This window comes from Plasmodium cynomolgi, chromosome 3 (genome assembly GCF_000321355.1).
Source record: "Plasmodium cynomolgi strain B DNA, chromosome 3, whole genome shotgun sequence".
Lineage (NCBI taxonomy): Eukaryota > Apicomplexa > Aconoidasida > Haemosporida > Plasmodiidae > Plasmodium > Plasmodium cynomolgi.
In genome coordinates this window covers 180,411-195,570 of record NC_020397.1, presented here as the reverse complement: position 1 = coordinate 195,570, position 15,160 = coordinate 180,411, and the positions used below count along the sequence as shown (strand labels likewise).

Sequence of the window (15,160 nt, the reverse complement as noted above, 5' to 3'; positions counted from 1 at the left end):
ATTATTAGTTTCTAAAAAAAAAAAAAAAAAAAAAAAATGGATAATCGTAAAGTGGGGAGTTATACATACGAGTAATCCAAACAGTTGCACGCCGTCTACCTGCGTCTGTAACTGAGGTAGGCGTTAAAGTAGTGGGACACCTGCGAAGGGTACAAGGGAATTGAAAAGGAAGGTCTAATGAGTGTGTGGGGGGGTAGGCACGGGCACATAGCCGAACTGGCTAAGTTAACCTCGCATCATCGGGATGTGCCCCCCCGGTAGTTACCTTGTTGAATACGTTCAAAAAGGACTTGGGAACCATGGGGTGCGACAAGCACTGCCTGATCATTTCTGGGGGGGAAGCGGCGGGAAAATGGGCATTAAAGTGGGCATTAAAAGGGGCATTAAAAGTGGAATTAAAAGGGGAATTAAAATGATCGTTAAGGTGGGCGGTTAAATGTGGGGCTAAAGTGGGCGCCGGGGAAAGCTGCCAAAAAGACGCGCCTTGCCAAATATACACATTCCGCAACCCGGATGCACAAGCGTACCTCCGTTCTTCGCATAGCAGGCGTGGAAATACGAATCCGAGGAGCTATACCTAAGTAGCATAGGAGAAGAATATTTATTTATTTTTAAGATGGCCGTTTGCCAAGGATAACAAAATGAAACACATTTTTATCCTTCCTCCTTGGTGGGTGCTGCTCTATATTTGAAAATCGATTGGCCTTACTTTAGCTTGAAAAAGTGGAGGTAAATAATCAAATTCAGGAGACTGACTCTTTTCAGGAAGAGACAAATTATTATAAAAACTAAATTGTAGATTTCGATGTTGGCTCGCATCAAGTAGACATTTAGGATCTGCTCAAGGGGGGGGGGAGGAGGAGGAGGCAGGAAGTAGAAAATATGGAGCGAGGTGAAAATGGGGGATAGAGGAGAACGGCCAAACAAATGGCACTTCTCAATCGAGTATCCTTGCTCGAAAGACCAAACAAATGGCACTTCTCAAAGGAGTATCCTTGCTCGAAAGACCAAACAAATGGCACTTCTCAAAGGAGTATCCTTGCTCGAAAGGCCAAACAAATGGCAGTTCTCAAACGAGTATCCTTGTTCGAAGGTCCCTCATCGTCCCATGTGGTCGGTGCCACACCTAGACGTGCACAAACATATCTCACCGAGTGATCCAAGTAGGACACAATTTTGTTAAGATAGTAATTCCTGCGAGCGAGGTGACAAGGGGAAAAATAATATGGCCAGAATGGTGAATTGTAAAAATCGATGTCGCGCTGTTGCGCGTCTATGCTCTGCTTGCACGGTCCACACTACCTTTGAATTACGGGAGGGAAAAGAGACTTAATCTGTTTATACATTAAGTACGAAATAATTAAGAGGGTAAAAAAAATTGGCAAAAATATCAGCACGGCGTCCTTGATGAAAAACAATATCATGGAGTAGGACAAGTACTGGCCTAAAAAAAAAAAAGGAAACAAAAAATGGAGGGGAGGGGGAGGGTTGTCATTATGTTATGTCTGTGCATTTACTCCTTGTTAGAAGTGGTAAAAGGTTCCTCTCTTTTAATCGTACATGCAAATGTGTGCTAGTATATACACCCCCCCCTTTTTTTTTGGGGGGGGGGGGGAGAAGCTACGGGATAATAAATTATTTTCTCCCAAGTGGTGTCCGCTTTTCGGCCCACTTTTGACTGCATCTATAGTCGTACCCTTTTCGCTCGAGAAGAACTGAACGAGGGAAAAATTGTGCCTCTGCGTTTTGTAGTCCGTGTACAGCAAACTCAGGAAGGCGCAGAAGTAGGACAGACTCATGAAGGTGCCCATTTTCTGCGGAGGGGGGTTGAGGAAGCGGGCGTGAAGGTGGTGCAACGGTGGGGCAATGCAACGGTGAGACTACTGCCGCGTCGCTGCTACCTCCCCTACCTTGTATAAACTCAAGTTCAGGGACAGCAACACAAAGTAAAAGAGACTGACGCATAGGACGAACACGCTGAAGAAAAACGTCACCAGGGGAACATGCCCGCTGTACGTGTAGCCCTTGTTGCCGTGCGTTTGGAAATTGGGGGGCTGCGGCATTTCCTCCTTAACGGCTTCACTCCCAAAACTGGCATTCACATCCAGATTCTTGTCGATATTCTTCTGAAAATATTTCTTCTTGTATTTCTCGATATTGTGTATGGAGGGGGAGGGGTATAAATTGCTTAAGTAGAGTTTCCATTTTTTGTCGTTTACCCAGTCGTGATCTGCGCAAGGGAGTGGGCAGTGGTGGAGTGGGCAGTGGTGGAGTGGGCAGTGGTGGAGTGTGCAGTAGAAAAGTGTGCAGTAAGAAAGTGGACAGTGATACCCATACTGCCTGCGCGTCTGGCGTGTGTCATCACCACCAACAGGCACATACACGTGTGCATATATATGCTCATGCAGCACGGGAACAGACTGCCTTGTCACACTTATATGGAAGCAAAAAAAAAAAAAAAAATTACTGAGAAACTTCTGTTCGGCCTCGGTTAACGTTTTCATCTTCCCTTGGAGAATGGATATATGTATAACAGCACAGGGGAGACTGGAAACAATTTGACCAATTTTTTTTTAAGTCGTTAAAGGTTCGCAATTTCGATGCGATATTGCAGCATAAAGGCAAAAAAAAATTATGGCTTTAAAAAATTGGGAAAATTGTATATTCTTGGTAACAAAGCCATGATTAAAGGGATACTCTTATGCGATGCGGTCCTGTTAAATTAGGGTTTTTTTTAAATTCCTGTGTGAAAGCGCTTGTTATGCGTTTTTTTTCATTTTGTGAATTTCATCGCAAGTTGGGCATGCTCATTATTGTGAACAGGAATGGGAACTTTCCTTTCGACGGAAAAAAAAAAAAAAAAAAAAAAACGATCTACCGCTGATCCGCCGCAGCAACGAGAAAGCGCAAAAAAAAAAAAAATAAATAAAAAATAAAGGAAAGGCGACAAAATTTCCCCGTTGTGCTAGGCGGCAAAACGGAGTGAGGAAATCCTATGGAGGCAGAAAAAGTGACCCCTACTTATTTTTTACAGTCGACCATTTTTTATCGAAGTTGATTCTCCAAATGGAGCAACATCCTTCGAGGCAACCCCCCAAGAAAAATGGAGAGAATGCCATTAGAACCACGTCATCCATCCCTTTGGTAGTTTGCTCTTTCCCTGTTTAACGACGATGCTTTCGTTACATTTGCCATTTTAAAAGTTCTTGCGAGCGCCTTTTTCCCGCAAGGGTCAGTAACGACCAGCTTCTAACGAGAGCTAGTGGCATAAATTCAATCCTCCTCTCTGCGACGAGAATGTAATGGATTCTCTTATGTATCCTCACCGATCGTACTGTTCCGTTAGTTTCCCCACCACAACCAAAAGGCTTGCTGCCCTGCTCCAGCTAATGTCAATCCGACTACTACCCCAAAATGAACGAACGAATTATAAAAGAAAAATTAAAAGCTTCAGTTAATCATCTGAACAAGAGGAGGCTAAAATTTGACCTGAAAATATTCCCCATAAAAAAAACGGTGTACGAAATTTTTAACATTTTTTCTAAAGAATTAAAAAGAAAGTTGAGCCAAACTTTGATGGAGTTAAAGAAAAGGAAGAAGAAGTGCGATGTTTGTTCGGCACGAATTGATGTCTTTACTCCTTTTCTCGCTTATGAGATTGACGTGAACAACACGACGTTTTTGTTTCGCAGGATAGAGGTATGTGACACAGAGGCGGGGAAAGTGAAGAAAGGAGAGCATGCAATTATTACTTCCGTTTCTGCGTCTCGGCGGTTGCATATGCCCATGTGCCAATGCGCCCATGTGCCTCCTACGCGTGGAGGGGGTATACCCGTAACACGCGCCTCGCAAATGAGATGCACCTCGCAAATGAGAGGCACTTCACATACCGTTAACGCGCACCCCGTACACGCTTCTCCCCTCCCCCCCTTCCTCTTAGGCCTACTGCTCCAAATGTCTTGAAATAAAAAACTTCACCCAGTTCTCCCGCGAGCTTTACCAAAATGTAGACGACGGGGAGCTCCTCAACTTCGCCCCCATGTACGAGCATTACTATCAGGTGAACAATTTGGAAATGCATCAGAAGAATATCCTCCAAAATGACATAAACAACTACTTCTGCGTATCCGTGCTGGCGAAGAACTTAACGTGGACGTGCTCCACGCCGCATAGCACCTTCGATGAATTTTTAGAGTTCTCACTACGCAGTATAGAGGCAGAAGAGGGACCCACCGTGAAGGAAGATGTGTCGAAGAAAAGAAAAAATGAGGAGCCAGCACTAGCCGACGTTTTAAACAACACCAAAAGGAAGAAGGTTCTCAGCACTTAGAGGGCGGACAAGGGGACAAAATAACTGAAGTAAAAAGAAAGGGGCACACCTAAGTGTTTTTTTTTTTTTTTTTTCCACCATTGAATTAGGCGCAAGAGCTGGTGGCAGGGAAGTGACTCACTTGTCCGAGCCTTCTTTAAGAGCTACCATGTAAGAGTCCATCTGCGCAGGGTTAGCAGGAGGGCGTACCCATGGGAGAGTAATTTTGCTGCCCTTATGGCAATCCTTTTACAGTTTCATTGTTTGGATCATTCATTTATTTATTTTTTATATTTTTTTTTTTTTTGCTAGTTTGCATTTGTTTGCATTGCCCCATTGGGGGGGGAACAACCGCCAAGTGGACGTCCCCCGCCACATTTGAAATTTGCAACCTTTTTTTAATTAATTAAACGGGAGGGGAAGCTCCTTTAATTGGGCCTCCTTAAACAGAGTTCCCTATTTTTGGCTGTATTTTTTTTTTGCGAAGTTGTGATAAAATGGGGTGGGCACAAAAATGAGGCAGCAACAGGAGGGGGCAAACCACGTTGCGCACATAAACATATAAATACAACGTGCATGCAAAACTGATGAATAGCGGAGCAACGCGTTGGGATGTGGAAATGCCCCTTTTGCACAGGCTGTCGCTCAAATGAACGACGTCTCGACATCCGCCTCATCCCCGTCGTGCTGATCAAGCAGGGAAAACTGGAGAAAGTGGTTGGGCCTGTGTATGTCAGAGTAAAAGGGTTGAGGGATGTCCAACAGCGCAGCGTATTTTTGATTATTGTTAAATTTGATACCCATCAGATTGTAGTTCCATATATTATCATCGGGGATTAAAAAGAAACCAACAAAGACATTGGAGAGTAAAATCTGAACTTGTTCATACAGATTAGTGGCATTCGGGTAGGCATACAGATCAGCTGAATTTTGTTTACTCTTCGCAAAGGTATAACCATCATCTGTTAATTTGTAAGCATTGATGGTACAGCTACCTGGAGTAAATGAACAAGTAAGAATTATCGTTTTATTTTTGTCCCATATTTTGGAGAACTCTCCACTATCGTCATTAGCATTATCCTCAGGTGCGATGTCTTCATCGGAGTAGGTTCCCCCTGCTCCATCTGCTTTTTTCTTCTTCCTGACTTTACACTCTTGTAGAAATGATAAATGTGCAACCATGTCGTAAGTCGTTAAGTGGTTAGACGTGTTGGAGCAGTTGGTGGTCTGAGTATGAATCCACCCCAGGAGTTCTAAATTATCTAAATATTTACTCGAGGGGAGATAATTTGACAAAGTAACAGATTGGTAGTTCCCAATCTGTGGGGGGATAAGAATGCATTTGATCTCCTTCACATACGAGTTGTCAGGTGGGGAAGAACCATACAGAAAACCGCCAATTTGTATTTTCAAATCGGAAATGCAAATAAATTTTTCAAGTAAATTTTTGGCAATAACGTATGTGTAATCGTTAATGGAGCTGATGGTATTCACACCGTTGTTTCCTCCTTCTTGAGATACACTCTTTAGTGAACTATTATTGACGTAAATATTTTTGGTTCTAAAGAGTAGAGAGTTATTCGCAAGGTATCGTATTTTCCAATCAGTCTTTGTTGTGAATGTCTGCTGTTCATGAGGGGATAACGTTGAGACGATCATTTCCGTTCCATGTTTCGTGGTTGTTTTTGACGTCGTAACCTTCATTTGTTGTTCTATGTTATCTAAATTGTTTTTTTCTAGTTCTGCAATTTGCTGCCTCTGTATGGATGGAGGAGTTATTTCCATACCTAACAGGATGTCCCTTATTTCGTTCTGAGTTAGTGAGGCGATATGTACATTGTTTCTCTTCGCATAATCGTTAAGAATTAGGTCTTTAAGTTGGACTTCTAAATTAATCCACTGGTTATTGTTGAAGGAGGGCCATATATGATGAGGCTGTGTTACTATGTTTTTATTCGGTTGCAGGAGTATTTTTGTTTGCTGTGGATTTATGTGTAAACTTCTCAGTATGAGGATTAGTCTACTAAATGCTGTGAAGGACGAAATTGTATTTAGCCAATCGTCATACAAATTGAACAGAAGCATCTGTGGCTGGGTTGCCTTTAAGATGAGGTCTCCTATTTTGTTCAGCTTTAGTAAGGCTTGAAATGGGAGATTCAACTCCGTTCCTTTTATTATAATATTGGGAAAATCTAGCAAATGCACTTCCAACGGATCTAGCATTCCTTTTCTGGTTACGATAATTTGTTTTGGTTGTTCTTCTATAGGGAGAGACCTAATTAGGGAAGCCACTTCCTCTGCTGTTTTCCATTTGGCTAGCTGGGATAAACGCTTCTGTCCAATCCATACAGATGTGTGGATAATTTTTAAAAAGAGCTGTCCTGTCTTTGGGTTCAAAATGAAGATGGCACCATTAATCGGCTTGGTGGTAAGATTCCCTTCAAAGGTCTTATGGATGGTAACTCGGTAAACGTTGGTATCATCCACAAACCAGATGGTCTGAGATGAGAAAAGCTCATTATAATTTTGAGTATTTAGATACGGTTCTGTGGGTTCTGATGAATATAGTTGAAGTCCTTTTCGAATTCTTTCCCTGAGCACGTAGAGCGAGGGGTTCGACTGAATAATTTTCTGTAGCGCCTTCTGCATCAACGGTTTGAGATTGTTAAACCAGTTTCCATATGCAGAGTATAGATTGTATGCCAAGTCTACTCCTATTAGGACCCCCGTGAGGCATGGATATATAGATAAATTATCTGTGGTGTAATCTAGGAACTTGGCTCGGCTGTACCTTTCAATGTCATGGGAATCGAAGTCTCCCCATCGGAGCTGAATGTCAATCCAGTACTGATTGGACGTGTAGGGATAAGACCCCAAGGCTATCGAACTGTTCGATTTAATTTCCAAATTGTTCAGAAAAATGTTATCTTCATCTGAGAGTAGAGACGGTTTTGAAATACCCCATTTGTAATTGGCAAAGAGGAGAATATCCGCACAGGAGCTATTCATTTTATAGGACTTCCTCGGGTGGATGGTCTCCTTCTGCACCGTTTCGATTTCGAGCAGATCCGAATTCAAATCGAAGACTTGACAAATATCCATAACTAGCGATTCGTGAATCTTCTGCCACAAATGTGCTCTAAATATCTGGATGAGCGATATTTTCAGTGTGGGAATTTTTCCATGCATGAATATACCTGTTAGGTCTAACTGCACTTGGAACCCTACGTATACATTTGCACGATTGATTGTTGGAGACCACCACAGGGTAAATCTTCTATTTGGAATTTGGTTCAGTCCACTTCTCTGCGCATTGGTTAGCTTCTTATATTTCATAGATTCTTCAAATCCGCTGGCCTTCTCCCAAAATAGTCCTTCCCATGTGGGGAAGAAGGTACCTTTAAATAGTGTATGCTCTAGTATCCCTTCAACTCCTCCCAGGGCTTGAATCATGTCCGTTCGATAGTTGTTCAGATTCCACAGCTTCCCATCGTGTCTCTGGTTGGTCCACCAAAAGGGATTACTCTTAATAATTTGATATTGCTTGAAGAGTTGCCTTATTCTCCACCCCTTGTCGTATGCCAAAGTATGTCTGTCTTTCTGAAAGAGGGTATTAATTCTGGGGATACCTTTATCCCAAGAGTCTTCTAAATCTTCCAATGTGATTTTCTTATTTTGATTGTGGCATTCATTTCTCTTAAGTGCGTATTCACACCATACTCGTTGGCTCTCTAAAAATTCACTTTCCCAGGTGGAGATGTATCTATACAGGTTAGGGATCAGTTGGTCTTCTTCGTGGGATAGACCGGCTCTAAAATGAGTAATTTTCCCACTGTCCGTTTGCTTCATATAACGTAGATCCGACTCTGGGATTAATATATGCCCCATGGAGAGCATTCCTAGGCCACCCAATTCTTTAGGTGTGTAGAATACCACTGGGGGAAAACGAGAAGGCATCTTCGAATTTAGACCTATCTTTATACGAGTTTGTATTTTATTTTCACATTTTACTAGCAGGTCTAACAACTCTTCTGTGTCTAAGACGGCCTCTCTGAAATAGGTCATCAATCCGATGAGGGTGGTATTCCATTTGTTTGCAATTTTGGTAAATGTGGTACTTCCTGATGACATTAAAATTTGTCTGACTCGATTTTCAAATCTCTTCATGCTATTTTCTGAAACTTTTAGGTACGCCTCTGCAGTGATTTCTTTGGTAACTTCGTTTTGCAGCTTCCATGTGCCTTCCTTTTCGCTGGATGATATGACCACGTTTTTTTCTCCTCCCCCGGATTGATCCGCATTTGTGGTGGATGAGGAAGTCTCCTTACTGGGGTGGTCCTTCTTTCCATACTCATTTATATACGTAGTATACATGTTAATGCCGTACGAAAGTTGCCTTATTTTTGGCAAAATGCGGACTTCAAATCCGGCAATGGTGAAAAGTAAATTAGGGTTGTCCTTCGAATAGACGCTCACAAAGGTATTGTGATGATCCCAATCTAGCGAAGTCAACGATCTGGGGATTCTATTTTGAATTTCCCAGAATGTTGCTCTGCCCAGATTAACATCATGCTTCATTTTTCTCATTCGACAGTCCCTTGGCCAGCAAGTCTTGTTATTATAACCAACGATATTTTCATTATTTGGGTCTGGATTTTCTGTTAAAAATTTTTGTATCAATTCTTTGGATTCTTCATTGGAAAATTTGAAGAGGATCCAAATTTTGTCTACATATCTACAGTACAGTCTGATCGGATGTCTCGTCTCCACACGCACATTCTGGTAGCTAAGAAAAGGGTTCACGTCGTTATACGGACCAGCAATGTCGTACGCTCTTGTCAACCCTAGGATGAGTAAATCGATAATAATGGTGTAGTATTGAAATACAAAGGAAGAGAATTGTAGTCCTCGAATAATCCCAAAGGAGTTTATATGGTTCATATCTTTAAAGGTAATATTTGTATTGTTCTTTGCGGTTATGTAATCGGCAATGTTATGGTCCACAATCAAACGTAGCAATCTGTTCAGGAGAGTCAAATCGATTTTCTCGTATATTTTACTGAACTGTGTTTGGAGCATTACCAGGCATTCATTGTTTTTGGTTTCCCAAATGTTGTGTAGGTTATTTATCCCCTGACACATTTTATAGACTAGTAATGGCTGGGGTTCGTTGTCGGAGGGCTTAACCCAATTGGGAAATAAATTTCTTAGGTCTCCCTCATACCACAGATACTGGTCTAGGTAAGCGTCTGTAATTTTTTCTAGCGGGTCTACTTCGTACACAGGCACTAAGTGTGTGTATAGGTCTAGGAACGAGATGGATATTTCTTTGAATGCTCTCTGAGTGAGTAGGTGCCTTTTTATTCTAGACAGCGTTTCATACGGGTTGTCGTACGCCTGTTCTATGAAGCCGAGTTCTTCCCTCTGCGATTGGTTTAGTCTATTTTTAACGGTAAAGGTTTCCTTCAGTTTCTCTAGAGCCAAAATGAGTAACTTGGTGTCATGCTTATAATTCAGTGGAGGAAAAGGAATGTGTGTAAATTTACGCGATTCAAACCAGTGAATTGCCGTGGTGTACAGTGCGACGGCTTCTTCTCCTGTGACGTAAGGACCATCCTTTAAGTATTCATGCTGCCTTTCCTGTTCAGCCTTCAGCCAGAGTCTGGTTAGCCTACCTAGATTTTTCTTACACACCGTTTTGTCCACAGTAGCCCCTCTCTTAATCCTCTCCCTATTATAGTAAGTAGCGTTAATCCACCAATCTGCCTTCAACTTAATATATCGAATGATCATATTTTCCACAGGGAGAGGCAACCCGACGACCTTCCAAGGGATATTGGCTTTCCAACATCTCCATGCTTCGCTAAGATGTTGCAAAATGAGTCTAGCTTTTCCTTTATTATTTTTCAATCCAGCAGGAATCATATCGATTATATCATGCATGACAGCTGCTCTGAGTTCTAAATCAAAGTGACTTTCAACCCTTTGCTTGGTAACCGTTTTAGCAATCCCTTTGGAGACTCTTCCCTCGAATTGTCTCGCCAGTAAATTACTCAGCCATCTTTCTAACAAGGGTATAACTCCTCTAAGGAAGAAAATCCACACTCTCCACAGAGGTGCCCACATTCCACAACCAGGACCTTTCCCTACAGACCCTGTGTTAAATCTGTAATAAATTAAATGCTTCAAATCTTTACACATTCTTACTTGTCTCATAAGTCTATATTTATATCTATACATTCCAGTCAGTTGACCCACGTGGGAAAATATATACTGTATGCCATCGGCCAGTTGATACGCATCAATATTTCCAAGTCTATATTGAACATGCGAATCTACTATCGATTTGGTTAGTCTTAGGATTTCTCTGCACAGGTGAAAGGCGTTCCCAAAACGAGACTTCTTCCTCTCCTTGGTGGTTAACGTTTTGACTGGTTTCAAATTGAAATTGTAATCCAAATGAAGGTAGTTCAAATTTTTTCTATGGATTAACAAATTGAGCATATTGTATCCTTGTCTACATACCTGTAGACCTACTTCGACCCAATCCATTTCTGTGCACTGGAAAAATTTGGTACTTTTAAATATTCTAAATAGATACTTTTTTTTCATACTTTTTGGTCTCTTGGAGTGCAGATGGTTTAGTACCCAACATTTGAGTAGCTTTTGGTAGGAGACCCTCACCTTGACTGGATACTTGGTCGATATGTGTTCTTTGAACCAGGACTGCACTAGGGGGATGTCTATTCCTCTCCTTGTGTATCCGCATTTTTTGTTAAATGGGTAGGGGGCATGGTAGAGTTGAATTCCGTTGATGGTTCTTTCCGTGTAGAGGGGGTACTCGTGCAACAGGGGCAGCATTCCGTACTGCACATTTTTGACTACTATTTTGAGCTTATTCGGAGTTGTGGCTTCTTGCCGTTTGGCTTCGAGCTGCTTCGGCCCGCGGTTACCGTCGTCGTGGTTATCTTCGCCACGGTTACCATCATCGTGGTTATCTTCGTCACGGTTATCTTCGCCACAATCGCCGCCTTCATCCCCATCGTAGGGGTTCCTCCTCTTTTTGCCGCCCCTGGGGTAACCCGTCCTGGAGCTGTTATCCCCCGAATAGTTCTCTATCGTGCTATTGTCTACCTGGTCCTCGTCCCTATACTTGCTGCTGCAAACGTTCGTGTCGCTGTTGTCATCGCTGCTGCGGTGGTGCTGGCTGCCCTTCTCGCTGGCCCTTCGCCTACTTTTACTTCCACCATTCCTGTACGTTGTCCTGTCGCTGTTCTCCTGATGACGGTCATCCTGGTAGTCATCTGACAGGGTCGCATCATGGCTGGAGTGATAGTCACCTTTTTTGTCCCGCCTGGAGTCACGTTTATCTCCTCGCTTGCTTCCTCGTTCTCTCGAGTACTTTTCCCTCTCGTTTTTGTTAACCCTACCATTTCTGCGTCTGGAATGAGTTGCCCTTCCTTCTCGCTCACTACTCGCAGCGCTCCCATCACTACTATACTCGCTTGTGGGATCATCCCTGGAATGCTCCCTTCTCCGATTTTTACTGTGACTAGAATTGGTCCCATTTCTTCCGCGGGCATGCACCTGCTGGTAGTGTACCTCCTTTCTTGTAAAAATGAGATAGAAGTCATCTAGGAGTTTTTTCTCCCTCTCTGGGTTCTCAAATTTTCTGATTTTGTAAGATGGAATGGGATTGATAATAAGGTCGAAGTAGAAAGGGGGTAGATCTATGTCCTCCAACTTGATGTAGACACACATAGGAGAGTGGTACTTACTAACAGCAATTTTTCTTGGCCTATTATTATACAAATAAGGGAAGGCAATTTTGTATTCCGTTCTAATTTGTTGACGTATAATAATTTTGTTAATATCATTAAACTCATTCCAGTCTTCATCATCTTCGTATATGTCTCTGTACAAGGGTTCGAATTTTGGTCCACCTGGTATGGCCATATTTAACGCCTTGGCAGTGTAGAAAGACTTCAAGTTAAACAAATAAAAATAATTATCATCCTGAAAATCGCTAAAGAGTTGGTTTCCTAATCTGTAGAGGACCCCCATTTGTTCCAAACTTAATTTATACTTTTTATAGCTAGTTCCCAAAATGTGATTCCGATCATATAGCAAAGGTTTTGAGTCGTAAAACCAGTCGATAACACTTCTGTCCTCATCTTTGTCTAATTTCATTTGTATGCATTCTAACGGTTCTATATCTAGAATATTATCTGCATAATCGAGTGGAGGCTCTTCATCATCGAAGGGGGGGAATCTCATTCTTTTGAAATGTTTTCTATCTCTTTTTTCTCTTCTCATCATAATCCACATGGTTCCCCATTGAGCAATGTACAGAGGATCTATGACGACGAAAATTTCATTCACGAAGGTAATGGCCCCAGTAATGTGATAGATTACCTTTGTGTTCTTAATTTGTTCCCAAGGCATGGGGATATTCTCTAGTAACTTAAAAACTGCATGTGGCACATATTTCAAAGCACCCAAGTATACTCTCTTATCATATCTGTACTTTTTGTTACTCATGTCTCCATGTTCTTTGACTATTTTTCTGAGATGTTCACATGGCATTTCTTCTTTTTCTTCCATCACTCCAAATTTTTTTTTTTTTGAATATTTTTTATTATTTATCATTTTCCATTTTCGTGCCTTTTCTTTCATTATGTTAAATTCAGTTGGCTCTTGAATGACCTCCTTCTCAACTGTCTTTTCTACTGTTTCTTCCATTTGGTTATATTTCATTTTGGCATAATAGCTTTCTTCGTCATAATGTCTCCTCCTTCTTCTTCTTTTCCTTCGTTCGCTTCGTGATATGTATTCATCGTGCATGTCCTCTCCATTGTGCCTCCTCTCCCCTCTCATGTAGTCCTCCTCATCGTTATTGTAGGGATAATAATCTTCCGCTCCTCCACTTTCGTTAAGGTACATGGGTGGAGGCAGGTGACTCATATTGTTTCCGAACGGGTCCGTCATGTCCTCCATTCCTGTTTGTGCGTAGTTTCCCATGTGTGCCCCACTGGGGAGGAAGTAATACGGCATGCCATTCATCCCCGGTCCAGCGCCATTTATTTGGTTTTTCATTTTCATCATGAAGGGAGGAGGGGGCAGGTTCATCATGTTGGGCATGAGGGGGTTCATGTTGGGTGGCAGGTAGTTCATGTTGGGCGGCATGTTTGGTGGTAGGTTGGCCATGTTGGGCGGCATGTTGGGAGGCATATTGGGAGGCAGATTGGCCATGTTGGGCGGCAGGTTGGCCATGTTTGGGGGGAGGCTGCTCATGAGGGGCGGCATGTTCAGCATGTTGGGTGGCAAGTTCGACATGCTTGGAGGAAACGAATTCATGCCGTTCACGAAGCTCGCCCCCGTTGCTCCTGCTCCTGCCGCTGCGGGCGCTGATGAAGTGGGGGCGTTTTTCCCCTTTTCAGGCAACTCGATCAAATTCGGGTTAATGTCGTACTGCGCCATGTTGTAATATAGGTTGTTAGGGGGACCCTGATGGTTACTAAAGAGGTTCATGTTACTGGGTAGTGTCGGGATTCCTGCGCTGGACATGGGGCCTCTCGTCATGCCATCGTTATCTATCAGTGGGGGCTGGTCGTTCGCTACGTTCTCTCCTTGGCCATTTTCGTAATTATGGGTGTCACTTCTGCTTGGGTCATGATTGGCTACACCGTTTTCCTGCTGCTCGGCCTGTGGTGCGGGGGGAGGAAATATGACAAGCGGTTGTCAAGGGGTAGGCGAGCACCACGGTCTACGTAATTACCGCGGACTACTCAACTTCCACATGTGGCACGCTGCACACGTGCTTCTCTCCCGATCCTTACCTCGTTCGAGCGATCTTCCGCGGCCTGTTCTGGCCCTCCATGGTCGCTCATTTCAGATGGGAAAAGGGCGCTATCTGAGTAAGTTTGCCAAGAAAAATCTACCTGCTCGGGCGAGTAATATATCCTGTGTATGCCCCTTTTGATGCGAGGCACACTTGTATGTGCTCTTTTCTCGCGTGCTTTTTCGCAGTGGCCTCTTAACAGAGGAAAGAAAACAGTATGAGTATAAACCAAGGAGTATTCTCAAAAAAAAAAACGCAATTTTTTTTTTTCTTATCTTTGAGGTGGTGTTAAAAAGGCTTCTCACTCGCGTGGGCCATCATTTGTGCGAGCATAGAATATGCGTACAAATGGGCAGTTGCATAAGCGTAAAGGTATATATGCAAGGCGTTCATATACCCGTTCGTGCGTACATACATGAGATGGGCGTGATGCGTGTGGCCCTGTTGGTGACCACAAAAAGGAACCCGCGCAAAATGACTGCGGTTAGGAATGCTCCTCTGGGTTGAAGCCCATTCAGCATAGTAACGAACTCGTGCGCGAGAAGCTATTCTTCGATAGCCATTCGCGGCAACGTACAAAAGGGTTACATGGGCGAATGCGCTATGTAAAGGTACATACTATACATACTATACATATTATACATATATATTATATATGCATATATGTATGCCCTTTTTTTTTTTTTCTTCCTCCAAAAAAAAAAGTGTTCATGTGATCATCCATATGAAATTCTTCTGTAACGTGGCTCTGCCAATTAGATGAATGGAACGAACCGCGTACAAGTTTGCATTTAAAAGAGCACCTTATTTCCCGGCTAAGCATATATGTGGTCCGAAATATATATGCGCGGTATGGAGGGGCATAGTGTAACCCTTCGTAGTGCCCGCCACCCAAAGCTGATAGAAGGGTGAAACGGTAAGAGAGCGGGTCAACAGAAGGAAGGGACTCTACCTGCCTCTACGATTTTATGCCATTTTCCCATAGGCACAACTACGTTAAGGTGCACCCC

The 15,160-nt window shown here is 42.8% G+C and overlaps 3 protein-coding genes across 3 annotated transcripts; 1 reads left to right on the top strand and 2 right to left on the bottom strand.

Moving 5' to 3' along the window:
• Window positions 1-95: 95 nt before the first annotated feature.
• On the bottom strand, window positions 96-2,504 carry PCYB_031340 (secy-independent transporter protein; the record flags this gene model as incomplete). The annotated part of the gene is made up of 9 exons (XM_004220804.1): window positions 96-140; window positions 266-330; window positions 528-577; window positions 710-837; window positions 1,152-1,194; window positions 1,303-1,444; window positions 1,697-1,814; window positions 1,911-2,230; window positions 2,468-2,504. 9 exons carry the CDS (start codon window positions 2,502-2,504, stop codon window positions 96-98), a joined length of 948 nt encoding a protein of 315 aa, XP_004220852.1.
• Window positions 2,505-3,414: 910 nt separating this feature from the next.
• PCYB_031330 (hypothetical protein) lies at window positions 3,415-4,330 on the top strand (the record flags this gene model as incomplete). Its single annotated transcript, XM_004220803.1, has 2 exons — window positions 3,415-3,699; window positions 3,941-4,330. The coding sequence occupies 2 exons, from the start codon at window positions 3,415-3,417 to the stop codon at window positions 4,328-4,330; spliced, it is 675 nt and encodes a 224-aa protein (XP_004220851.1).
• A 624-nt stretch (window positions 4,331-4,954) lies between these two features.
• On the bottom strand, window positions 4,955-14,199 carry PCYB_031320 (pre-mRNA splicing factor; the record flags this gene model as incomplete). The annotated part of the gene is made up of 2 exons (XM_004220802.1): window positions 4,955-14,014; window positions 14,149-14,199. The coding sequence occupies 2 exons, from the start codon at window positions 14,197-14,199 to the stop codon at window positions 4,955-4,957; spliced, it is 9,111 nt and encodes a 3,036-aa protein (XP_004220850.1).
• Between the last annotated feature and the right edge of the window lie 961 nt (window positions 14,200-15,160).